The sequence below is a fragment of the Lagopus muta genome, chromosome 17 (genome assembly GCF_023343835.1).
Source record: "Lagopus muta isolate bLagMut1 chromosome 17, bLagMut1 primary, whole genome shotgun sequence".
NCBI classification, from domain to species: domain Eukaryota; kingdom Metazoa; phylum Chordata; class Aves; order Galliformes; family Phasianidae; genus Lagopus; species Lagopus muta.
Window position 1 is genome coordinate 6,402,261 of NC_064449.1, and position 27,414 is coordinate 6,429,674.

Below are 27,414 nucleotides of genomic sequence, written 5' to 3' on the forward strand. Positions count from 1 at the left end.
GATTGGGTGAGGCGGTTGCCGCTCACCGGTTAAACGGCTCTCTGCCCCGCTCGGCACCGATTGGCTGACGCAGACGTCACCGGGCAGCGGGGCGGCGCGGCCTCGGATGGGGCTGTGAGCGCGGGGCTCCGTCTGTTGTTTGTTTGTATTTCCTCCTCCAAGGAAAGCAGCTGCTTCCGGAAGCGCCCCAACCTGGGCCGGTCCACAGCTCCATCGGTGCTCGGAGCACCAGGTGTCCCCAGGGATGGGGCACCACCACCTCACTGTGCAGTGCCTCACTGCCCTCAGTGCAAACAACTTTTTTCTTCTACCCAGTCTAAATCTCCCCTCTTTCAGTTTGAAACCGTGTCACCTTGTCCTGATTTCAAAAACCTTATCTCCTATTTATGCAGGAAAAGGTCCCACATCTTTACTGCGGTCTCAGGATACGCCTGGCAGCAGCCAAGCACAAGCACAGAGCTGCTGGGACTGAACGGTGTGCAGCTGCAGATGATGCAGCGCAAAGTCAGGACTGACATGCAAGCCATCACAGCGAGGGCCCAGCTGGGCTCAGGCACTGCTTCCTAAGTAACGCCTCACCTTGCCTCTTCCAAAGCCAAAAGCAAACAAATGGGCATTGGCACAAAGGCAACCATGGCTCCTGATCTCTTGCCAAGACCGCTCTGCAATCCGCTTACAGCACAGCCCAGAAGCTGCTCACAAAGGACACACATGTGCTTGTGCTCGGCTTGTCCCACCCACACTTGGCCTGGCAGGGGGAAACTCAAAGCTATAAGCTGCAGAAAGCCCTCAACAGTGGGACTGAAGCAGAACCAGCCAGGGTAGGGTTATAAGAAAGGGATGGACTCTTCAGCACTGTCTGTTGTTATAAGACAAGGGGAAATGGTTTCAGACTAAAAGAGGGGAGATTTAGATTTGGATATAAGAAAGAAGTTGTTTACAATGGGGTGGTGAGGCAAGGCACAGGGTGCCCAGAGGTGCTCCATCCCTGCACACAGCCACAGTCAGAGGACGGGGCTGTGAGCACTGCTGGAACCCTGGGTATTCCTGTGCACTGCAGGCAGTGGGAGCAGACGGCCTTTAAGAGCCCTTTCCAACTCAAACCATTCTATGATTCTATGAACGAAATAAAATCAGTCTGACCCATCAGTGCTACACACTGGCGCTGTCTAGGTTAACATTCACACGTCACCAGGCGGTACCGAGGAACCAACGGCCACATCAACGCACCAGCCCAAGGACCCTCACACGGAGATGAGAGGAGCAAGTGCTCCCAGAGATAAAAGACCCTAACTTAGCATAAAGCGACTAAAGCCGCACGGCAGTTTCAGATCTAACACGTTTCGGCACAGCTGCGAGCTACGTGAATACAAGCACCGCACCAATGCCATCGCTATCGCTCCCGCCGCACGCAGCCCCCGGCCCGGCTCGCCGCGCCCCCGCAGCCATGTCACAACGCAGTGGGGCGGGCGGAGTGCTTCGTGCCCGTCCCTTTTACCCCCGCCCCCGGCGCGGCCCGGCCCGGCGGCTGCGCACTGCGGTTCTGCGCTCTCATCATGGCGGCGCGGGGCCATGTGCAGGACCCCAACGACCGGCGCCTGCGGCCCATCTACGGTACGGAGCGCGCGATCCCTTCCCTGCCGGGCCCGGCGTGCAGCGCCGCCGCCCCGCGGAGCTGACCGGATCCGTGGGGCCTCGGCGGGGGGGCGGGCGGCGAGCGGGCCCGGTGTGTGCCGCCAGGCCGCCCCTTCCGCCCGGCGCTGCGGCCTCCCGCCCCGCGGTGCCGGGGCTCCCGGCTGCGTGCCGGGCTCGGGGCTCCGTCCCACCGCGCTCCGTGCGGTTCTCGGCGCTCCCCGCACCTCCGTCTGTTGCTGTGCGTTTGGTTTCTTAGCGGAGCTGCTCGGTCCCGCGCCTGCCCTGCGCATCGCTGTGCCTGGGGAGTTGGGGTTACGGGTCGGTTCATTCGTGTAACGAAAACAAACGAGCGGTCACGGGCGCTTTAAAGTTGCGTGCTGAGTGACACGGACTAATGACTTTGTTAGGGAAATTAATTTGAAGATGAGCGACGTTAGACGGAGCGGTAGTGTTGGGAAAGCTCTCGGATGAGCTGCCCCGAAACGTTTCCAGGGTTGTTGTGTACAGTTGAGATTGCTTAAGAAATTGTTAGCAAGTTTCTGTGTGTATGCAAATACAGAGAAAGAGAAAAATCTGCTTCCCCGGGCTACAGTGTCATTCCTGCTCTGAAACAGCAAAACGGATTGCAGTTCCAGGACGCACTCACGTTTCCTTTCAGTACCTCTCCCTGCAGGGCCGTGGCGAGCTGCCGCTGCCTTGGGCTGCCCTTTGCCTGGGCACTGCTGTTGCAGGGAGAACAGCTGGGTTCAGGTTTGCATCCGTTGAGTTCTGGAGAAACCCAGGGAAGCTCTGTGATTGCTTTTCTTATCAAGCCAAACTGTGTTTTAAAGTTTGTTGCATCATTGGTCACAGCCATGCTGTTTAACAATTTCTTTTTTGTATGTACTGCAATTACCATATTTACTAGCATGCAGTTATTTTTGCTTTATATTATGTAATGTCTGTTCTTAAACCGATGCAGCTGATGTTAACCCAGGTGATAGGCATTTCTTTGCATTGGTTTTGGAGCATAGCTGTTGATGAGAGAGATCTAAAAATGCTTTCTGCTACTTCTGCTCTGTGAGGTCTGAATTCCTTTTTGGTGCTGCTCCTTACACAGGCAGAAGCACAACTTCACAGAGGCTGTCGGCAGGCAATGAGGTTGAAGGTGATGAGGTGCAGAATGAGGTTGAAGTTTGGTCTTTTACTTCCAAAAGTGCTTTTCATCTTGCACCTTGTTCCTTGATTAGCTGGGGCTCGTTGACAGATGAGTTTACCATTTGTCTTCTTTTGTCTGCTTTCACCTGTAGATCCACATGTTGCATTTGCAGCTATTGAACGTAACCACCCGCAGACTTGTAGCTAGCGTAGACTTAAACATTCTTTTCCTGTAGTTGGAATTTCTTTAGGAGTTGCCAACTGCTTTGGCTTCCAACAAACTTATTCCTTGTTGCAAAATAGAATCCTTGTATTGTGCAGTTTAGAGAGGCTTGTGGTTTATTTGATTTACTTCAGAAGACCTGAAGCAGAGATGCTATCGGTGCAGCTAGCTGTTAAACAATCCCAGGGCAGGCAGTGCAGGCTGGCGGGTAATTTGTGTGCGAGTGGAACTTTATAACATGGATCCTTAAATCAAGAAATCTCTGCCTGTGCGTGGAGAAGTTGCTGGGATATTGTGTTGCAGAATATTTAAAACCTCTTCACTGAGAAGTCTCTGCTGAAGCTTTAAGGTTAAATGTGATGCACAGGTTTCCTTAGGTTGACAGCTAACTGGTGTAGCGGTGCTGTGTTACAGTTTCAAATGGTCTGAATATCTGATACAGCAGCATTTTGTTTTGGTTGGTGCGGGCAGGCAGCCTCATTTGAGGTTTTGTCTGTATGGTCTCAGGAGTCCAATTAGCTCTACTTTAAATCTGCACCACTTGGCCCTGGAAGCAAACTCTAAAGCTGTAGAATATAAATCTCATTAGTATAGATGCACATTTTGTACAGCGTACCGAGGAATTACTAAAGGTCACCTCTTGACTCATTAAGAGTTCTATCTCATAATGAGAGCTGCGATCTTGAAGAGAAAAGGATGTATAATGTCATTTCAATATTTCAGCATTAGATCTGCTCATAATTTGTTAGGGGAGAGGCCAGAACAGCACAAGCAGACCCTTCCTTGTTGGCTTGTCAGCTGCAGCTTGGTTTTTCTGCTAGGCTTGGGTTAATAAGGATTAATTTTTGAGGGACGGGAAGAGTGTTGGGCCCATGCTCTAACCTAAAGTTAGAGTTACTTGTTTCAGACAATTACAGACACGATAATGTGGTGTAGAGGAAGCTGAAATTTAAAATACAAAGCTGAAAGAAGGAGAAAATGGTCTCAAAGCAGGGTTTTTTTGTTTTTGCTTTTTTGTTTTTTTTTACAGCTGTAGTGTTGTGCAACTGGATAGCAGAATATCTCCACTCCTTTGTCTTTAGAACTGCTCTGGTTAAGGCACAGTGGTATTCTATTAGGGGACAGTCTTGCTCTGCCTCAAATACAGAGCATGTGGACAATTCATCTCAGTTAATACTTTGATAGATTGCAAGCGTGTTGTTTCTGACTTACTGCCCATTAAAAGTCATTGAAAATCTCCCAGCAGCACACCCAGTTAATTCTTTCTTTTCCTGAAGTGAAGAGTGAAATCTCAGTTTCTAGTGAAGGGCTATTGCTGCAGAACCTGCTCTGTCATACAGCTTTTTTGTTGGTATGATGACCTGCGTGGAGTAATTACAGAAGCTTGTTTGTTTGGATGATTAGAACTAGTACAGCAGGGTGATCTCTCAGTCTATGAAATGACACGTTTTCTGACTGTTTGGTTTAGGAATAATTGTACAGGGAAAATGCATTTTGCACCGCTCCCCTGACAACATGTAGCCTTCAGTATAATTAGAGGTAGCCTTCTAGAATGGTTTTGTGTTCTGTTTTAATGCTGTGTGTGTTCTTCTTACGCAGATTACCTTGATAATGGCAATAATAAAATGGCAATCCAGCAAGCAGATAAACTGCTCAAAAAACACAAGGATCTTCACTGTGCAAAGGTAAGTGTGGTTGTTCACTGACCTCGTGGTTGAGCCTAGTTTGGGACTTGCAGTGCTCTGCTGTGCTTTTTTGTGGTCTGATCTTCCAGAGACTGCAGTGTATTCTGAACACTCTGGAACATCTGACTACTCTAATTCATGCAATTCTTTGTTTGCCTGAAAAATCCTGTAGATCCTCCAAGGGAGGTGCCTCTGCTGACTGGTGTAAGTGGCTGCACTTGCTAATTGTCTAGATCCCTATCAGAGCCACTGCGAGCAACCAAGGCAGATGAGCTGTGCCTTTAAAAATGCCTCTTTGAGACCTTCAGTTGAGGTACCTATTTGTAGGAGTTTATTTGGGAGGCATAATTTTAGTGAAACATAATAAGGTATTTTCTGACGCATTGCTCTTCTGCTCCTCATTCACAGTCCTTCTTGCTATGCCCCTGCTGAAGGGAAAAGAGTTTTGTTCCTCAGTTTCTTGAACACTTGAATATCTTTCTATTTTTCCCTATGGATTTTCCTCTACGGTTTGTATCACTTCCACGTTTTGGGGGCTTCCCAGGCTGAAGCGAATGTCATTGACTCGAATCTCATTTATGTCACTTTTCTCTGGCCAATTATTAAAAGAAAAAATGAAAATTGGCAGGACTGGTCAGTTTTGAGCCTGCAGGTAGGAAAAACTGAGTTGCAGATGACGCCTAAGTGGCCTGCATGTGTGTTAAGAAATAGAAAGCCATGCTATTTGATGCAGCTTGCATTTGGAAATTTTCCACTTCATTAAAAAGTAAGTTCTCTAGAAGTAATTAGGTGCTTGGGCAAACCTTCTCCTCTTGAGGAATGAGAAGATTTTCACTGGTAACTGCCAACTTTGTTTTTAACAGTTGCCTCTGTGTTATATCAATAGGTTCTAAAGGCAATTGGCTTGCAGAGAACTGGCAAGCAAGATGAAGCGTATGCTCTGGCACAAGAAGTAGCAGCACTTGAACCCACAGATGATAATTCCTTGCAAGCACTAACTATTCTTTACCGGGAAATGCATAGACGTAAGCTTTTTCCTTTGCTTCTCTTAAAAATCATAGTTATGTTCTTTCAAAAGTGTACATGACCAACAGTTTCATGGGAAGTGTATGAAGTCCAGAGTTCGGATGTGTTCAAGCGTGTTATTAAGGGGCTGGGGAATTTAAATGACATATCACAAATATCTCGAAGGCTCCACTGATCGCCATAAAGCAAAGAACTTTGTATAGGCTTCTCTTGTTAACATTATTGTGTGCACAGTTCCTATAAAAGAATGGCATGCCATAACTGTCCATCATGATCAGCGTGAGTTTACTGATTTTGTTGTTTAAGTGAAAGGATTTGTTGTTGTATGTAATAGGGATGACTAATCTGTTATGCTGTTAGACTGTAGTCAAGGGGTTCAGGCCTTGATAAGCTGTGTAATAAACAGAAGGGAAATCCTGGTCTCCCATTTGATTTTTACCTTTGTGAAATCAGGTCCTTGTAGCAATACAGTATTATAAAATTTGAAATTGTGAACGATTGACTGAGTAAAATTGCATGAAATTGTATGAAAGAATCCAGACCTCACGTGCTGCTACCTACAGCTCTACAGTTGTTTCTGTCAGCTTGTGTTTCTTGGTGGCGATAGCATTTCCTGTTGAATTGCAGGAGCAAATGACAGTGGTGTGAAACAACTTTTGCAGAAACAGATGTCAGTGATGTGTAAGCTATGAGAAAGCCACATCACATGTCATTTTTAGTATTTTTTAGTAGAGGTAGGATTTCAGTATTTAGGATTTTTAGTAGAGGTAGGATTGTATGTCTAAAGAAGAAAAATGTTGGAAGGATGAGAAGTTTTGCCTACCATAGTGTCCTAATCATTTTGTCACGATAGACCTTACTACTAAGAAATACAGTGTGAAGTATTTTACTTCCTAAGAGTGCAACAGAGAAAAGAGTGAGAACTCTTGGGCAAACCTTCAATAAGAGCAACTGACTTGATATCAGGCTCTGAAAATGTTTTGTGTTTTGATGCACAATTCACGTGGAGTCGTTCTGCCAGGACCAGAAGGTTTTGATTGAGCTTAATAGTCCAAAGCAGATAAATTTGCTCAAGGAAAGTACTGAGCAGTCCAGTTGTTGCTGTTAAACTATTCTTGCATTGTTCTGTTCTTTGTTTTTCTTTTTTTTTCTTTTTTTTTTAAACAGTTTCCTCCTTAGTCTACTGTTTGTAGTGCTTGGGGTCTTAAAGGAGTGAGTATCATTTCTGTGGTTCATGAGTATAATTTGGTTACTCTTCAAAGTATCACTGTTGCTATCTTTAGGTGGCTGTACTTTAAATGTAGTCCCAAATGTGTCTTAACTCAAGCTTCTGGTTTTGGTTTAGCGGAACTTGTAACTAAACTTTATGAGGCAGCTGTAAAGAAAGTCCCCAACAGTGAAGAGTATCACTCTCATCTCTTCATGGCCTATGCCAGGGTTGGAGAATACAAGAAGATGCAACAGGTATGATCAATGGTTCATGTTCTAGTCTTGTTGAGGTGTCACAAGCCTTTTTTTGTTTGTTTATTTAAAGAACTGTTAATGCCTCTTCAAGGTGCATGTAATCATCCAGAAAGATAGGCTGAGCTGATGCAGAAGTTGTGCTCTGTTTTTGCAGAAGGGCTGAAAACACCATTATTTTAGGGAATGGGTCATATGAAGACTGATGTTTCACTTTCCTTCACAGGAGTAGAATGTGTGCATATGTGCTCTGATGGGCCATTTTGGAACAGGAGGTTTTTGTCTTTTCTGTCTTGAACACTGGTACTTACAGTGTATTATAAAGCAATTTGGGAATAGGTACAAGAAGGTCTAGCAAGATCTTCTGTTCCATGCTTTCAGTCTTGATTTATTCCTTAATTTACTGTTGTCTTTAGGAAAAGCAATCTTGCCCATGCTCCTACCTTTGAAATCTAACATACAATTAGGCTTGAACATGTTTGCCTTCACTGAATCACAACTAAAAGTACTTCAAGTTCATCTTCTCAGTTGGCAGAGCATTGTCATGCTGGTTAGTTTTGCTTTCATCACTTCCAAATTAGGTGCCTGGAGAATGCCTAAAAATGGAGAAGATTCTTTTCAAAACATGTGCGTTCACTCTTCTGTATTAAAAAAAAAAAAAAAAAAAAAAAAAGGGAGCCAAGTAAATGACTCTTAAACTCCTTGCTTCTGCTGTGTTAAGGTGACTTGAATTTTTATATGCATGGTTTGAATAACTGAAGGAAAATATATTAAGCTGTAGTGTTATTCTCCATTGTAGCCCAGCTTGTAAGCTGAGTTCAAGTTGTAGACAGGGGCAAAGCTATTGATGTACATGACGTTTACCAAGGTGGCAAACTTTATGTAAGCATACTAAGAAAGATTAAAAATACAGCATTACTGTGTATCTGGCCATAAGCCTGGATGTTGATTAATAGAGATCTGCTTTTTGGTGTTACCTATATTCAGGTGACCTGATAAGAAGGCATGACTGTGTGTTAAGGTCTGAATCTTGCGCCCTCTGGTAGGGTGTGGTATTCCACTGATGGTTATGTAACAGCAAGCTAAAGGATTATTGCTAAAAAGGTGTGTGTGTGTGTGTGTGTGAATACAATGTTAAAGACTTAAAGCCTATTCTTCTTGCTTGCTGCATAAGTCCAAATCAATTTTTGCAGCCCCTTCCCAAAAAAAAAAATCAGTGCTGGAAATATCTTGCTTTGCTCTTAGCAAATAAATCTGCTTCCTGATGCAGTTACCATTTCTAATTAAAGCTGTCATCTGTTCAGGCAGTCATACGTGCACATGCTCATTGCTGCTCCTTGTCAAACTTGCTCAAAGTATTTCATCCTTGAAACTTTCGCTCTCTTTCTTCTCCAGCAGTGTGTTATGGACAGGAAGGATTTACGGGTTGATTAAAAGCTCTCCCATCTAGTTGCTGTTTTCAAGTTGCTTGTTGCCATCATTGCTGCTTAACTTGCATTGTCTGTCACGAGACTTCATAAACAGATGCTTTAGGAATAATTAATCTGTCTTATTTTTCAGGCTGGAATGGCACTTTATAAGATCGTACCCAAAAATCCGTACTATTTTTGGTCTGTGATGAGCCTGATTATGCAGGTCTGTACACTGTTCAAAATTAGTCTGACTTTTACTGCAGCTGTACTGCAAACATAGAAATAGTTTGAGTGAAAGTGTTAGAGATATCTTAAGTAAAATGCCAGAGCCATTTCTGTATGATGCTGGGACGCTGGGACCTTCCTGAAACCACATTACTAACATGGTTCAAAACAAATGCTGTATTTTTTTTTTTAAATGCAGCTTAACTGGTCTGTCTTACAGTTTCACAACTTCTTCTCCTATCTTGGCTATTACCCTGCCAGCTTTTAAGCTAGGCAGGTACTGTCTCTAGCCTCTTAGGCAGAATTGTGCCTCTTTGTACCTAGACTACAAAGGCTCTAGGGGTGCTGGCCTTAGCTTGTCATTCAGATTGCAGAAAATCTGCAGTGACAGGCAGCAGATAAGCTGTGCTGTGTTAGTTGAGACAATAGATTCAAGCAGTAGTTAAACAACCTGACAAAGTGTTGGCCAAGCAAATAAGCATGGACTTGTTGATTATGTTCTCCAAAATACCGTGCTGTGAAATATCCAAGTGTGTTCTTGCTACGTGTTGTTTGCCATGGCTGTGGTGTGCCTAGATGCATGAATCTCTAGGCAGTGCAGTTCCGAGAGTGTTTCAGCTCGCTAGTTTTATTGCTGCCTGTTTAACAGTGTGGCTGCTCTCCGTGTGTATGGATGGTGTTTCTGAATATGGGGAAGAGGGATTAAAGCATCCAATTTTGCTCTCTTCTCATGGAGTGCAGAGGAAAGCAATGTGTGGGACTAACAAAAGCTGATGATGTGTTACAGCAGTTCTTCCTTCCTCTAGTCTATTTCAGCACAGGATGAAAACCTCTCAAAGACGATGTTTTTGCCACTAGCGGAGAGAATGGTGGAAAAAATGGTAAAAGAGGATAAGATCGAAGCTGAGGCTGAAGTAAGAGTTGCGGATGTTTTTTCAGCTTGATTTCAACATTTTTGAGACGAGGAATGCAGTGTTAAAGGAAGTTAATGATTTTAAGTTTGCGAAGATAACAATCAGTAGTGTTCTGGAATTAAATGTGAATGTGGTGGTACAGAAGGAGAAGAAGCAGAGGGTGGGGAGGGATGTGAAAGAGTGGCCAAGGAAATTCTTTGGCATTTGATTCGACTTGATGAAGTACTTGTTTTTGCTCCCTGGGAGGCCCCGAGAGACATTTTAGGACTGATAATGGAAAAAAGACCTACATTCCTGAGTGCTCCACCCTTGGGATGCTAAAGATAACTGTGCAGTCCTTGCTGTCTTCTCCTTCTAATGACAGTAACACAAGTTGCTTTATTTCTTGGCATACCTGTACATTGTTTTACTAGCAAGTTTAATTGCAGTCTAATCTTTTTTCTAAGGTTGAACTTTATTACATGATTCTGGAACGTTTGGAGAAATATCAGGAAGCCTTAGATGTTGTGAGAGGAAAACTAGGAGGTAACTTATTCTGTCATCAATAATCACAGATGTGATGGAAAAATAGCTCTTTTGCTTCAGGTTGTCCACTGGCTATGGGGGAAGAGGGACACACCTATAAGCAAGCTTGCTTTTTAGCACCAGTTTCAAACATTGAAGCAAACTCTGGAGGTCCACTTGTACAGACTGATTTTACCCAAATGCTTACAATAGTTAAGAATCACCACAATTAATTTTACAAGAGTATACGTCTCCTATAGCCTTGATGTTTGTGGTCTGTTTCTTTCTGGTGATTAAAACGCTCTTGCAGTTTTAAGGAATTGGGATGTGAAGATTTGTGTAGGAAATTTGGCCTTTCCAGTCTTTGAGTCTTGTATCGTCTTACTGCTTTGCATTCTCGACTATAATAACTTGCTTTGATGCTTTATAATAACAGAAGGAAATGCATTGATTAAATAAATTTGCCCTTCTGTTTTTAATTTAGAGAAGTTGACAAGCGAGCTCCAAAGCCGTGAGAACAAGTGTATGGCAATGTACAAGAAGCTGTGTAGGTGGCCAGAGTGCAATGCGCTGTCAAGAAGGCTGCTGCTGAAAAAGTGAGACATTTCTGCAATCTTATTGAGGACTGAAGAAAAATCCCTGACGGGTTGTGAATTGCCTTCCTCAGTAATTCTCGTAAATGGTGGTTAAAGCAGAAGAATATTGGAGGTTCTGAGAGTATTTTCAAATATTTACACTCCAGTGGTTGAGAAAGAAGCAACAAAATGGGATGGAGGATGTGCGGGGGGGATCACAGGGAAGAGGCTTTATCAGAACTGTAGTTGCAAGATCTATTAAAGGAGAAATGATTCCTAGTACACTTGTTTTTATAGTATAAATCTTTGCTATTCCTTGAATTCAGTTTTTGCAGTTTTGGAAGTGAGTTACTGGTTTGGCAGTTCCCTAAACGTTGTTGTGTCTGCTTTTTGTTTCAGCTCAGATGATTGGCAGTTCTATATAACCTACTTTGATTCAGTATTTCAACTCATAGATGAATCCTGGACACCTCCTCTGGAAGAAGAACAGTAAGTCAACAGTTCTGCTGTGAATTTTTCCTTTGAAAAAGAGAGAACATTTTCCCTTCAGTGCTGTCTCTGTCTTTGGTTGACTTCCTGACATCAGGCTCCAGATGATGTCTTCTCCCTACTTTGTTTTGGAGGCTGGCAAGTCTGTTGGAAACAGCTGTATAAATAGTGGTTTGTACTGCATAGAGCTCTTCCAGTTCATGTTTTTTATGTTATTGAATTAGAGAATCCATCATGCCAGATTTCCTTAAGAGCGTTCTGGGAGTACTTTGAACACATGTTGTTAATGACCTCGGAATGGGGGAAAATAAGAATCTTGTCTCTTTAACTGTACAGCTCTTTGGAAGGAGAGGTGCACTATTCTATAGAGCAAGCTGTGAAATTTATAGAAGAGAGAATAACAGAAGAATCTAAGAGCACTCGGCCACTTCGAGGCCCATATTTAGCTAAACTGGAGCTGATCAGACGACTGCGTTGCAGAGGCTGTAATGATGAATATAAACTAGGTAAGAGCCATTAACTTTGGAGAGAGAACACAAAGCAACCTCTTTGTATCTAATTCAGCATGTATTTAATTCAGCAATGTGTTCTGACACTGTGTGTGCTGGTTTCAGTAACGTAAAGAATTTTGAAAGCATTAGAAGATGAACCTTGAAAAAAGGGAAGTTGTTCCAGACTGCTGCAGGGCTTGTGAAAGTAAGCAGGTTAAAGGATCTATTGAATTTGGGAGCATATGATCAGTGTCACTGTGATGAAAAGTGCATTCCTGATGCACTGCTTTTGTACAGAGTCCTTCAGGTTAGCTGTAATCTCTGGATGTTTTGTTGCTGTGTTTTGTGGGGGTTTTTTTGTTGTTTTTTTTTTCCCCCAATGATACCAGGATTTGCTTTTTGACAACTTGCATTTAAAAACTGCAGTCAGGGAGTCAGTGAAGGAGAGAATGTTATTACAGCAATATCTGTGATTACCAGTTCCTAAATGAGTTAGATAAGCAGGGACTGTGCGTGCATGGCTATTATACTGAGCTCTTATCTGCCAAAGTAGCTTGATTGAAGCTCTTAAGGTGTGTCCTTGGTTACTAAAGGCAGTGAGCATTGGCTAAAGTCAGCAGCAGTGCAGCAAATAGGGCTGTAAATCTCTGCATAATCCCAAATTAAAAATGAATTATCAAATGTTTCTCAAAATGATCTTATAGTTTCAGCTTTTGAAGCATATGAAAAAGATGAACTGGCCCTTTTTCCTAGGTGATCCAGAAGAACTAATGTTCCAGTACTTCAAAAAATTTGGGGACAAACCCTGTTGTTTCACTGATCTCAAAGTATTTGTGGATCTCCTCCCATGCAGCCAATACACAAAGGTGAGGAAAGTCTGAGATGCTGGCATGAACTAGAGTGTGCTCGTTTGCACTCTTGTACTGCTCTGTTAAGGTGCTTCTGTGTCCTATTAAGAGATGGAAAAAGCTGAAGCTTGATCTATCTAGAATAGCGGATAGGGGAGATGTGTTTGCTGTGTACTGCAGCTTTTGTTACACAAAACATCTTTCTCCTTTTCTACCTTATCTATCCCTTATTTTTCCTCGTTAAATTTACATGTTTGGTTGGAAAGATGGATCCAGGTAGGTGGTTGCATGTTATACTGTGCTGCAACGTTGCAGAACGGACATGTTGATACTGATCAGGCGGTGACTAACAGAACTGTGGCACCTTTTCCAGAATCGTTTTGAAACGAGCTCTTTTCAATTTAAAAGTCTGTTTGTGCAGAGTCATGAGCAGCTTGTTGAATGACTTCAGCAGCTGGGAATCCCGTCACTCATCTCATTGTTTCTCAAAGCCATTGTGTACAATTTAGTGCTGGGTCGGCCAAATGGAGAATCCTGGATCAGCCAGAGGCCTTTCATTAAAATATTTGTTAACAAAGTATCGTTGTTTTCTTAGTTTATTAAAATTTTTTCTTGACTTGTAAACTTTATTAATGTAAGCCTACAGCCTTACTAATGAGCAGAATGGTGGCCTGGGTGTGTGTTGGTTGCTGCTGATATAAAGTGAAAAGTGTGTTCTTACCCACTGGCAGCAGCTGTGATCAGTAACACGTTTAGTTCATGATTTGGGGAGTGGTGATCCCATTGCAGGGTAACTCTGGAATCGCTGAACAGATTTAATCTCAATTTTCAGGGACAAAAAAGAAAAAAATCATAGCGATGTTTCTTGGCCACTGAAAACATGTAGATATTCCAGCAGTAATTGTTATCTTCACATCAGTCTTGAATTTCTAAAGGCAGGAATTGAAATACATGCAGTATAGCAATTTGGTTGCTCTTGCACAAGTCAGTAAAATCTCAAACTGCAAAATATTTGTCAGATCTTCATCAAAATCCCCAGGAAAACTAGAATTCTTGTGCATGGTGCTGTGTTCCTCTTACCTGCCTGTTATTCCTGGCATGGATTTGTTTTGTGTTTTTCCCTTGCATTTGTAGTTATTTTATTTAAAGATCAAATGTAGTAAAGCCGAATTCATTAAATTAAACCCATTTTTAAGTTTGTAAACACTGTTGAATTTTAAGGCAGCAACAAAAAAAACTGTCCAATCCTGATTGTATTGTGAGAAATCTGCTGTCTTCCATTAAATAAAACTGTAAACAGTGAGACACTCTTCTTACAAGTTAAAATAAATTAGATGGTGATGTCATTAGGTACACTGCAGTGCTTTGGGTTTGAAAGAAAATGTAACAATTAGCACAAAACCCACAATTTCTCATTAAGTATGCTGTAGACTTTCAGTAACAGATTATTTGAATTGCATCTGTTATTACTTTGGGTGTTACCAAGTGCTTGAAATCCCTTGTATGTCGATGTATTGGAAACTTCCTGTGTTTTATTTTTTTGTCTGTTTGATGAACTAAGCTAAGCTATTAAGCAAAGCCGTAACTTGTGCTCACCAAAATTAAAAATTAAAAAACAGCCTCTCTAGCTACTGATTTCAGTGCGACGTTGTGGTTTACACTGACACTTCCACCTCATTTGCTTTTCTTGATTTGAGAGAGGAAATGATGTCTTCTGTTTGTGTAATCCCAGCTGCCCTGCAAAATTTGACAACTGTTTCTCTTCCAGTTCATCAGTCAATTGCTGGAAGTAATCCCTCTATCATCAACAACAGAGAGTGAAATCGCACTGCCAGCCGATATCAAAGCTCTTCAACAACACTTGTGTGTGGTGCAGCTCTCCAGATTGCTTGGTATCTATCATGCCATGGATAAGAAGCAAAAGCTGACTGTGGTCCGGGAGTTAATGTTAAGATACCACCATGGACTGGAGTTTGGTGAGGACAAACTTTGAAACCAGTGTTGTAACTTTTTTTGAGCTTTTTTTTTTCCAGGGGAGTGTGACAGCACAAGCTGATGGCCTGTATCACTACTGATGTGTAACATCCATTGTGCAGCTAGATAACACCGTGTTTTCTTCTTTGTTATTACATCCTTGGGCACCTGAATTCTGTTTCCTTTTTTTTTCTTTTCAATTTGTATCTTTGAAGTAGATGAGACATTCCTGAGTAGCTCAGCTGGTACATTTTTATGCTTGCCTGTGCCTGTGAGCAAGGCAGGCTTTATCAATGGTGTGTATAGGACAGAAACATAGGCGTTATTACCAGTGTTTAAATCTTACTGTTACAAAGTTCTTTCTTCTAGCAGATGTTCACATATGAAGTGGCCGGACTTTTTATTTTCCAAAATCAGGAATGGGAATTCACTGGTAATCAGAAAGACAAAAAAAAAAACCCTGAATTTGTGTGAAAACTATTGATTTGTTTTCAGTGCTTCTATCTGGAGTTTGAATCCAAGAACAGAAGAGCCAAGGAAGCGTAATGTTAGACAAAATAAAATGTGTTGCTTTAGGAATTCAAGCACAATGAATTGAGGGGAAAAAACTGTAAATATAAAGCATAAGTTGTTTTAGTTTTAAAGAAAACTTCTGAGATTTATAAATTGAGCAGTGGTTATCATCTGCCAGGTGTCTGTGCCACTTGATAGTGCTGGCAATGTGAGAAACAGCTGACAGCGTAGTAGTTCTTTAACTCTGCAATTCAGAGTAATTTTGTCTTTCTTTTTAGGGAAAACTTGTTTGAAAACTGAATTGCAGTTTTCAGATTATTACTGCCTCCTTGCAGTTCACCTGCTGTTTGACCTGTGGCTAGAGGAAGGTATGTCTCTATATTTGCTTAATACCACCTGGGATGGTTGTGGGTAGGCAGACTGTGTCTGTGTGGCCACTGTGCATTGGCATTGCTTGTTAGTCCCATAGCTTTCAGTTTCTTCTTGCTGTGTGGTATTTCTGGAGCCTCTCAATCTTGTTAACCTCCAAAGGGATTTAATTTTTTTATATAATTTGTGTAAGTCCTGCTGGAGTTCTGCTGATTCATGCAGCTCAGTGTTGTCCATCCCTAGAAGCTTGTTCCAAGTTCACCATGTAGATATTTTTCTCTCCCTTTGCACAAGTAATGCTGACAACTCCCTTCTGATACCAGAGGTGTTTTGAAAAATATTTCTTTTTCCCCTTGATGTACTTTGTCTCCTGAATTCCTACTTTCTAGATTTCTGTTGAGACTCATTGCTCTGGTTTTAGTGATTCTGTACTTCGCATCTGCTCTGCTTTATTAGTCTCATAATCTCAGAAATGTCTCTCTGGTAAGTGAGGATTGTGCTCTGTGCAGATGTGAGCTGGATATTCCCTATAAAGAATTATTCTTCCACCAGCTGTAGTGCTGGTGTGGGAACGTGCTGAGCGAAGTGCGAAAGGAGGGAGATTTGATGTGAATAGTGCTGTCAGTGTGGAGCGCCCCTCCCTGTTCACACCTGTGTTTTTATCTTTGTCTCCAGGTGAAGAGATGGCTGTGTGGCAGTGCCTAACCCTTTTAGAAGAAGGATTATCTCATAGTCCTTCTAATGCTCAGTTTAAATTGCTGCTCATTCGAATCTACTGCAGGCTTGGTGCATTTGAACCGGTTGCAGAGCTGTACTCCAGCCTTGATGCAAAACACATACAGCACGACACCATCGGGTGGGTAGTATATACTGAGAATAATTGGTTGTGGTTTGAGATCTTCAGTTGTTCCTATGAATGATGGCAGATTTGTCAGATTTTCACTGTGTTCTGTAAAAGCATTCTGGAAAGATGTAAAATGTATCTACTGCAGTGTGCTCTGCTTCTAGAAGAGTATCTTTCCTGTGTGATTTTAATCATTGTTGGACCTAAGGAATATTAATTAAACATGAATATGAAATCTGTGAAGTACATATCTTGGTGCCAGTTGTAGCTAGGTGTTCCAGCCTGGGTCATTGCTGAGCAAAGTTTGGGAACAGCGGTTAAAGCAAACACAACCAAGTGGCCTTGCCTCAATTAGTGTGTTTGTGAGTGTCAAAATAAAGTTCCTCCATCCGCCTCATTAAATGAGCGAGAACTCTGAGCTTCCACATGCAGTGAAGAATTCCTTCCTTTACTGTTTAAAACTTAATATGAATGTTGAGGGTACCCCTGTTAAATCTCTAGGCTTTTCAATAAAGCTGAATTGGGCTGTAGCTCTCTATTCAGAGCTGCATTTGAAATTCAGAATTCCCCCAGCACGTGTGCTGATGTTTGACTTGTGCTGTGTTGTGTTGCAGTTATCTTCTGACACGCTATGCAGAGTCACTGGGCCATTACGCTGCTGCATCCCAATCCTGCAATTTTGCACTCAGGTTTTTCCACTCCAACCAGAAAGATGTAAGTTGAAAGAAACCTCTGCATCCTTGTAGCAGGGCAGTTATGTTGATAATGCCGTACTGAATTCTGTGCCATACGTAAGAACTTACAGAACTGTAGTAGGTAGTCACACAGGGAAATAATGCATGCAGCTCTATGTTCATAGTGAAGGTTGTCTCAGCCTGTATTTCTCACTACAAAGGTTTTTAACTTGTTAGATGGAGTTTTGCTGTAGCTTTTTATTTATTATTATACCAGCCAATTTGAATACTCAAAAAGTTGCTGTGATTATTTATAAATGAATTAATCGTGATTTATGAGAATAAGTGTGACATAATGTAGCAAGTAAGTCCTGGTGTCATCTGACTTTTGGCACTTTGAAAAGTCACACAGCAGCCAGGGGTGGTGGGTCAAGGTATTGATGAGATTTGTACAAGCTCAGTATTGCACTCACCTGAGGCACTGTGGTTTAGTGATGACGTGTGGTGGGGAATGCTCATCAGAAAATGAAAGTGCAAAGAGCAGTGTGGGAGAATTTCAGAAAGGAAAAGTTAACTCTTGAAGTCATGACTAACTGCGTTGTTTTCAGGTGATAGGAACAAACTGCTAAGTCTGGTCTTGTGCTAATGGGAGCTACCTGCTTTATTCAGTTCACCGCTGTGAAATGGTGTGAATTAAAAGAAAGTTGTCTTGAATGAGAACCTTGAGAATGGAATGGAGAGAGAAGAGTAGTTAAATTCTTCCGAGAGATGGGGACCTTCCTAAATGTGTGCTGTGACCTAGGCATCTATCGTACTTGCAGCTTGCTGATTAGTAACAGTACTTGTCTAAATTAGTCCTGATTGAAAAGTGGGTTGGGTGGGAGAATGGTAAACAACTCTCTTGTAATCTTGGTAGAAATGCATTGGGCAAATTGGCGGGGGTGTGGAGGGGTGGGAATAGTCCAGAACAGCAGTAGGAAACTATATGCATAATACTAGTCCATCTCCCTAAGATTTGTGAGACTGTCCCATTCTGAGGAGCTGGGAGTATGGTCTCTCTTTTTATATTTTACACTTTGTTCATTGCTAAGAGATGAGGGAAGAAAATTATTTTCACTTGACAGTTAAGAAAGAAAGGTGCAATCCAGTTTTAATCCTTCCAGTTACTGGCTAAACTGGCTGCAGGGGCTCTGCAGATACACAGTTTTTCCACCACCTCAACAGTAGGTAAAAACACAAGAATTATCTGTACTGAGTAGTAAAAGATTCTGAAGGTGCTCAGACAGTAATTCATCAGATGAATATCCTTGTGCTGTTGGCAGCAGATTATTCCTGTGTGCAAAGTAGCAGCTGCCATTCACCTGTGTCTAGAAGGTAGATGCTGAGTTACTGTGACCCGTGCCTGACGTGGACGTTTCTCTGTAGGGAGTGGGATGCACAGAGATGTATGTGGGTCATGTGGTGGAAGCTCACTCTCTTCTGCTTCCCTCACTTGTTTATTGTTTAAGCACTGATACTACTTGCTAAGAATCTTTGCATTGAGTACACTGAGTACAATGTTTTGTGCTAGAGTGAAGCTCTGGATCCAGACAGCTTTCTCCAACATGTCTGTTGTTGGCAGTGGCAGTTTGTTGTGGGTTTTTTTTGAGTAACTTGTTCAGTCTTTAACACGTACTGAATGACTTCAGTGAAGAGCATACCTGGAACCAATGCCTGGAACCAACTCTTTAAACAAAATGTTCCACTGCAATGTGCCAGGTGGAAAAAAAAAGTGAACTGAAAGAAACTACTGGATGTGATTTATCTGCTTGGGAACACTGTATTGTAAAGCAGCAAGAAACCATCTTTCCCTGGAAAACATTGTGACTGAAGTAGGAAGATGGTCATTCTCTTTGTCAAGAATGATAAAGGTGCTTGCAGAGCACAAGGTAACTGTCTCCAGCAACTCAGTGTATGTACACTAGTAAAGGCCCACTGAATCATGTTCCAAGTGCTGTTGCCAGGAAAATGCTACTCAGCTCATCGTCGAGAAATGCTGGAAAAATGGTGCCTGAATTGTTCAACTTGCCTCACTGCTACACCTTAAAGGCTGAAATTGCCACAGAGGGGTAAAAACAATGCAATCAGTATTACGTGCTTCGCTCTACAAGACAAAGATGTGTCTTGGGATCCTGCTCATGTCATGTCTCTTGGAGTACTGCAGCCAAAGAACTGAGCCATTGTTGTTCTTGAGTTGAGCCAAATCTCATGGGTTCTGGATGTTCCAGTGGTTATTGTCTTCAGATTGTAAGAAACCCATCACAAGCCACATTAGCCTGCAAATAGCAAATGTCTGCAAAAAAACCATAATGTGCAGACTGAAGCAGGAGAAGGCTCAATTCAGCTTGCTGTTCATCTTAAGGATGTGTCAAGAACAGAGTGGGGGGAAAAAAGGATGGTCTTTCACTATACATTGTCTCTGATATCACAAGGTCAGAATATGCCACTAGTTTGTGTGCTGCAGTGGTTCTGCTGGGGTTTCCCTTTCATGATCAGAATCCTGGAATGAGCTTTCCTTTCAGGTCCCATTACAGTACCTAACTGCAGTGGTAAATGAGGACTAACCTATCAAGGTTACCTTTTCTTACTTTATTTCAGCAACTGCCTGCTTCTCTGTAGATTGTTTTAGCTGAATATTTGCTACAGTGTAAGGAACGTGTCCTGCAAGTGCTCTCTGCTGTGCGTGGGACTCTGCCTAGAGCAGGAAATGTGGAGTATGAAAAAGTGTTCTGGTATTAAAAACAAACAAAAAAACATGCTTAGCTGCTACTTCAAGTGACCACTTTGGATGTTGTCCTCCGGACTTGCTGAATTTAACAATCTAAAGTGAATCCTCTTAAGAGTGGGTTTCATAAGTAACAGCCCTCCAGGATACTGTGCAGTCCTGACATAATACTTCTGCTGTGGGAGAGGATGCCAATAACAGGCAGAAGATGAAAGGCAGTATTGCTATATTTGACTGATACTAAAAGGGCAACTTCATTCTTCTCAAGATAGCCCTCCTTTAAAAATGCAGAATCACAAGTAATCTCTCTAATTTTCTTGTGTCCGTCCGTCTTTAATTTCTCCAGATCCGCAGGCAAACAGAACACCAACGTGTCTTATGGGGATTTTAAAACTACGTCGATGCAGTTGAATTAGCACCCATAGTGCAGCCCTGTAGCCTGACAATGACCTCTGCAAAGCTGTGTATCAGAGGGTATGTTGCTGAATATTTGGCATATTTTTTCATACAGTATGAATAACCAAATTGCATAGGAAAAAGGTAGAGCTACCTAGAAGGCATTTCTTATTTTGGAGGGAGGAAAGAAAATAAAATGGGGGCTTTTAACTGTGAGTGATAGCTCCTCTTCTCTCAAACCCTTCCAGGCAGGTTGTCTTGGTCAGTACAGTACAGATTTCGGTTGCCCTGGGGACTTTCTGGTGCCTCTAATCTTCAGTGCATTTCATAATCATGCGATGAAGAAAATACTTGATCTGCCAGAATTTCTCCATTGTGGAGAAACTGATTTAAGAATACAGCCGTCTGTATTGACAGGGATCATAAGTTGTTCACTCTGTCATTCCAGTTACTGTATATTTCAGTGAAAAATTCTGCTTGTTTGGGACTTCTTCATCACAGAAATCTTCTGGAAATTACTTGGACAGCTGAGAGATGTTAGTTATGTGGCTTGTATTGCTGCGCTTCATCAGAGGGGAAGCAAACTATCCTATGGACACTGGCAGCTTTCTTTGGTGGTTAGATTGTACTGTAACACGTGTGCATGATATTACCTTGTGATACTGTATTAAAAAAAAAAACAACTAATAAAGAGAAAGAAAAAATTGTGTGAGTAATTTTCTTTATCTATGTTGTGATAGGTGATGCACATCCAAGTCAGTTCCAGAAAATCTGGGATGTGTCTGTTTTGCCTGAAAGTACTTCTCATAGTGAGACAACAAATTGAATAATCCGTCTGAAAAACAACAATAAAATATAAACTTCCAAAATCATCTCTCCCAACCTATAAGTATTTTTCAGTCTGTGTTGACAGCAACCTGATTTTGTTCAGTGTCGGTTTGGTTACTTAACAGCACTGCCCGGTAGATCCTCTGGGCATTGTTAAATTTGAGGAACAAAACTACTTGGATGACTTAGATAAGCAAAACTGCAAGATTCTCCCACAGTTTGAGTATTTGCCAGATTCTGTACATCTGGGTTAGTGAAAGTCACAGAAAAGCACAGAAAATTTCTTGGTATTGACCATGTTAAACTCTTGATTATTCTGAATTTATGGAAGTAACTAATACAAAGCTGGTGTGTGCTTTCTTGTAGACCTCAGAATACATCATTCAAGCCTACAAATACGGTGCATTTGAGAAGATTCCAGAATTCATTGCATTTAGAAATAGGCTGAACTCTTCCCTTCACTTTGCACAAGTTCGCACAGAACGGATGTTGTTAGACCTTTTACTTGAAGCAAATATGTAAGTACAGCAGCAGCGAATGCAATACTGACGTGTGACAAAAATTAAGATTTGTGCATATGTAGAATATTGACCAAGCAGCACTTTGACAAAAAAACAAAAGTTGCTCTTGGTTGCTCTTTCCTTCAGCATCCTTCTTTGTACTTAGTGCAATGCTGGTGATATGTGAGGAACTGAACAGTGGAGAGAATGCAGTTTTTTAAGTGTTTGTTTCCAGTGATCACGTTTGATCTAATAGTATTTAATCTTATGTACAGATCTTCTAGTTTAGAAGAAAGCATAAAGTCCATGAGTCTGAGCCCAGAAGAGGATGACATTCCATGGAAAGATTTGCGTGACAACAGAGACCTGACAGTCTTGTTTAACTGGGATCCAAAAGACAGGTGAGTAGAAATGTCCTTAACTGTAGTTCTGTACCTTTTCCTACGGCACATGGTGAAGAAAATCCTTTCAGGGTAAACAGAATGTTCTCTAGACTGGCTAACTGCAAATTTAACATTCATTCATCACTTCTAGCAGTGCTGCCTTTTTACATATTAATGGTTTTCTGAATTTCTCATCATTCTTTCCTCCTAATACGTTATTTGATAACTTCAGGTAGGCTTTTGTACCTGAGTGAAGCTTGCAACTTTGCAAAACTTAAGCATTTTCCTGAAAACATTTGGTGCCTTTCTCTAGGGACATTTCTGAAGAACATAGGAAACTCTCACTGGAGGAAGAAACCCTGTGGTTGCGAATCCGGTCTTTAACTTTAAGGCTAGTAAGCGGACTCCCAACTCTTAGTTACAGTATTCAACCAAAGAACTCTGAAAAGACTGCAGAGAATGGCGTCTCATCCAAGATTGATACAATTCGATCTCTGCTTCAGCAGCTGGAAGCGGCAGTGGATTCAGGGAAGAAGTTTCTAGAACAAAAAATTCAGGTACCCTTTAAGGAAAAAGCTATCCTCAAATATTAAATGAACGTGAATGCAAGCAGAAAAACTGAATGCATCTTGTAACGTCCAGCAGGCTGCAGAATGCACTTAACTGACCCTGAGTTTGTAGTGTATGAATCTGACTGAGAGATGTGCCAGAGACAAACACTGTGTTCTGGATAAGGAAAAGCTGCAACACCTTTATCTTTTTCTTTGCTTCTTGCCTAGTATCCTGTCCTTGGCCCTCCTCCTACCCGAATGGCTGGCTTCTTCAGTAATGGCAGCTGTCAATGCCAGACTAGCTTGTTTTATCTTGTTAGTGATATTTATGAACTAGATACCAATGGCTTAGGTAAGTGCTTGAGGGGGAGGGGCTTAACCAGATGGTTATGAGGTGGGAGGGAATGCGGTATGTTTCCACTTTGAAAACTGCTAGACATGGGGCGATGTGGACCAAACTATGACTTGTTTTATTTTTTGACTGACACTGTTACCTGGGAGACAGCACTGCGATGCTTTATCCCTGTCTTCATTTTTGTGGTGTATGTTGATTTAATACAGCATCCTCTCTGAAAGCAGTTGCATTAGCTTTCCACTGCTAGCACTAAATTACATTGAAATGCCTGCCAGTTTTCTAAGAGCAGGAGATACAGAACCTATAGTTCATAGCTGCCTTTTTTCTTTCTTTCAGAAGATTCAGCAGAAGTCCAGGAGAGGATAGGGAATAGTTTCAAGTCTTTAATAGAACGGCTAACAGGTAAGTAGTAACCCAAGAAAAAACTCTGGTCATTAAGTGCTTTGTGTTATAAGCTCCCAAGTGAGCTGCACATTGGAGAAGTGCATTAATGGATCTGCAGATCCTTTTGAAAGATGCTTGAGAGCAAGGCTGAGAATGTCCCTACCTTGTCTGTTCACAAAGTTGCTGCATCCACATAATGCACTATCATTTCATTACCTTGCAGCCTAATCTTAGCAACTGTTGTTTCCTGATACTTGGTCCTAGTGTTGTGTGGAGATACCATCTGTAATGAGATACAAGTTAGAGGGGAACTTTGGAGCTGGAGTGTCGTGAGTGTCTTTAGCTAAATCTATCAATAACAGCCTAGTCTGCAAAGCAGTCAGAGCTACACCAAGATACATGCTGGGCAGAAAATGAGCGTTTGGGTTGGTTGATCTGCATGTCCTGAATAAGGCTTTCCTTTTTTTCTTCTCAGATTTGTTCAATAAATGTAAAGGTGACTTGATTGAAGTCAAAGATGGCACCTTGAAAACTCAGCCAAACCTGCTAGAAAACTTAGTCTTCTTTGTTGAGGTATTTTTTTTTTATTTTTATTTTTTTTTCTTCTGGAAAAGGAAAAGTTGTGGAACACTGTAGAGTGGAAATGTTGAGGCTAAAAAGCAGTGAGTTGCATGTTTAATCAGTCGTGAAAACAGAGCTCTTGCGAATTCTGAGTCTTTCCAGTATGTACACTAAAATGAGTTTAGAAACCTCCTGTAAATGCAGCTTGTAACATACCTGTGCCTTGCTTTCCAGACCATCTCCATCACTCAGTGGGTATCAAGTTACTGTGATGGTGTCCTTCGACCTTTTAAATCCAACCTGCAAAAAAAGAAGAAGAAAAAAAAAGAAACCAATGTAGCCGTGGTAGATAATATACCTTTTTCTCCTCCACTTCCATCCCTCAATCCAGCTATTTGTATGGAAAGAAAAATCAGGATTGATGGCATGCTAACAAACTATTTGGCATGAACTCTGCCTTGTAGAATTGGTGTTGTTAGAGCTTACTTTACAACCTCTTTTTTCTTTTTTTTTTTAACTCCTTTTCTGCTTTCTGCCACATCTCTGACATCATGTGACAACTTTATAACAGGAAATACAGTTAGACTATCACAGATCTCCCTGCTGTGAATGCATTGCAGTTAACTGGTAGTGTTTATCTGGATAGATAGATTTAAGCATAAGTATTGGGGTATGTGGATGTGGAATAGAATAAGCATTATGAATCGAGTTGTCATATAAAATTGTCACTAAGAGACGTTAGTATGTGTTTATAAATTAAAAGCATGTCTTTATTATTTTTTTTTTTTTAGCCACCTGTATTTACACACTTTCTGGATTATGTTACTGAGCTTCAGACGTTAACTTCCAATGTAATAGATCACATCAAAGGGCTTGAAATAACTCTGACTGCACTAAAACTTGAAGAGCTGTCCCTCAAGGACACTCTGCTTTTACAGGTAAGAACTTCCTTTGTTATATGACTGATCAGTGTGCTTGTGTGTGACAGATAACCTGTTAAGGATGACTTAATTGCTATTAACCAAATATTAGGGACCACACTGAGTTTTGGAATACATGTTTGGCATACATGTTTGTCTGGGAAGATCCTAAGGCTTTTTCAACTGGGCAGGGTTTAAATGCTGCATTCGCCTGTTTCAGAACTGTATCCACCTATCTGTTGTAAGCCAGCTTGTATTTTCTCAGTTAGCCTGTCCTCTATTTCATAGCACACTACTTGAAATTTCCCTTCTCTTGTTGTTGTATGAAGCTGATGTAGAAGTACATTTTTAAAAACAGAACAAACCACAAAACCACTAAAAACTAACAAAGGAAGGAAATCTTAGATGTTAACATATGAGATTGTGAGTAAAAGTTAAAGTACATTTTCCTAATATGAAAGAAGCTTCAACATCAGGTATTTTCAGATAGTTGTTGATGTTTGTGATTGTTCTGGTTCTTTGAGTCGGGAGATTCCTCCATATTCCCATCCTTATGAAAGACATCAAACAGTTGCGCAAGGTAGACCTGCCAAAACCGTGTGTCAGATCCACATAGATTTGAGCAGAAGCACCTCTGGGAATCTTTGACTTTTTCTGTGTTTAGTTGTGATGTTTGTGATTCTATCTGTTGTTTGATATGGCTGCAGTAAATCCAGCAATAGGCCATCTGCACAGCTCTGCTCAGAGCTACAGCTGTGTTTGCAGCCTTGTGCATTCAGAACTAAAAAGTGCTTTTAAAAGAAGTTCTCATGTTCACGTGTTGGTGAAAATTCTGATGTGATTCAGGAATGGGGTATTGCTGCTGGTATCTGCCAGCCAAAGCTTCCTGCTGAGGTGAGGTGGTGGGGGAAGTTTCATGGGAGGACTTGAACAACTGCTACTGGTTTCTCTTTTGCATTTTGCAGGAAGAAAAAAAGTTTACGAAGTCTGTGCAAGGGAAGGTCCAGAGCAGTTACCAACACTCGGTTCAGGAAATTGGAGAACTGCTGAAAAAGAGACTTGATACTATTAAAAAACTAAAGATTTGAGAGATCACTGACAGACTCCACAGGAGAGTGATATCAGAGTCCCAGACAGAAGCAACATCCAATATACCATCACTTCAATCCAGAACTTCCTCATAATGCATGAAGGACTTAAAATCATAAAACGATTTTTTTAGGTATTACAGATGTATTCAGCTGACTTAAATTATTGTACATAAACGAGAAGCAGGGACCCTTATCGGGGTTTGACCACTTTTTATACATGTTCATAAGCGTATTACAACAGGAGAAAATTGAATAACTTTCTTCCCTTCTGATCTCTAGAAACAACTGGAGATGGTTGTTAGCAGCAATAGAAATCCAGTGTAAAGCATAGATCTCAAAGGAGTTGTATTTTCATCACCATACGGTGTTTGTAATTTTTGTATGGTCCTTGCCTTGGAATGCAGAAGCTGTAGATGCCCGCATTCAGCCACCTCCAATGAAATGAGCCAGTTCTGGAGCTGCCTATGTTGTCCACAAGCCACCTGGTCCTACTGAGTTCAGTGTGTTGGCCCAGCAGGGAGGCGGGAGGCTGTGCTTGCAGAACACCCTCTGTGCAGCTTTCCAGCAGAGCCTAGTGGTGAGGCAGGTTCCTCTAAGGGCTGAACGTGGAGAGAGCTGCTGGAGGAAGGAGGTAGTATGAGCATACACACAGGTTGCTTTCATGTTCAGAGAAACTTCAAGCCTGATGAGGAGCACACTTGGCCATTAAGCTTTAGAGAGATGGGAGTCAGCGTTTTGGCAAAAGACAGAAGTAGAGACCGTGTATATAATAGCTGCAGTGATGTCTGACACTGCGTTCTAATTTCATGACAGTTTAATGTAAAACAGCAATCATCATGACTTCTAAAGAAGTGTATTTAGATTACTGAGACTTTAAGACTTAAATATTTTCATAGAAATTAAATCCTATTGGCTTTGGTTTTAAGTTGGCAGAGGTAACTTTTGCTTCCGCTGTAGTATGAGGCTGAGAATACTTTTTATAACTGTATGCTTGCTTTTTGCTGTTGATCTTTGATTATTCAAGTACTAGAGCTCATTAGGCATTCTCGTAGTGCAGTCACATCATCTGCTCCCACTGAATCTGCATTTCTGCTGTTGTTTTTGTTTTCATTTTAAATGAGTAATGCAGCCTAAAACTTGTAGGCAAAAAAAGTATGTGTTGCACCTACAATCCAAGGGACAGGTCAGACTTTTACAGAGTCGTTCTGATTTAAAGCAGCTAGTATCTGAAGTCTATATTTAAAGTTTTAAGAGAGCTGACAATCCTTTGTCATCTCTTCTAATATGTTTTGTTAGAAATGCTAGAATGTTGATGAGAGTATTTTTTTAAAATAAATCCCCTGTGTAAAAATTCCACATTGCTGCTCTTGCTGGATTTAGTTTTGCTTTGCCCCATCCTGCAAGGGAAAGAAGGCTGTCTGCAGGTTGTCTAAATGTGGAGATCCTAATGGTTTAACTGTGATGTCTGGTAAGTGCTCTGGGCTGGAGGAATACCAAAATGTGTTAAGTCTGCTTTATAGTAATACGTTTCCTGAGCAAATTGAACTGTCTTACACGTTGTATAGAAATACCATTTTGGAAAGAAGGGTGTGTTCCTTAAATTAAAACAAGACTGGTAACTGATGTTGATGCTTTGAAACATGTAGGGTATTGCAGAGATTATGCAATGAATGGAGAAGCAC

The 27,414-nt window shown here is 41.5% G+C and overlaps 1 protein-coding gene across 1 annotated transcript; it reads left to right on the plus strand.

Moving 5' to 3' along the window:
- The first annotated feature begins 1,481 nt into the window (after positions 1-1,481).
- On the plus strand, positions 1,482-27,088 carry NAA25 (N-alpha-acetyltransferase 25, NatB auxiliary subunit). The gene is made up of 24 exons (XM_048964664.1): positions 1,482-1,614; positions 4,595-4,680; positions 5,567-5,705; positions 7,052-7,170; positions 8,728-8,802; positions 9,611-9,718; positions 10,165-10,243; positions 10,707-10,818; positions 11,197-11,286; positions 11,623-11,792; positions 12,531-12,643; positions 14,394-14,601; positions 15,391-15,480; positions 16,157-16,337; positions 16,940-17,039; positions 21,354-21,505; positions 21,763-21,888; positions 22,184-22,427; positions 22,650-22,773; positions 23,113-23,178; positions 23,636-23,733; positions 23,956-24,066; positions 24,513-24,659; positions 25,607-27,088. The coding sequence occupies exons 1-24, from the start codon at positions 1,557-1,559 to the stop codon at positions 25,727-25,729; spliced, it is 2,919 nt and encodes a 972-aa protein (XP_048820621.1). The 5' UTR covers positions 1,482-1,556; the 3' UTR covers positions 25,730-27,088.
- Positions 27,089-27,414: the final 326 nt, after the last annotated feature.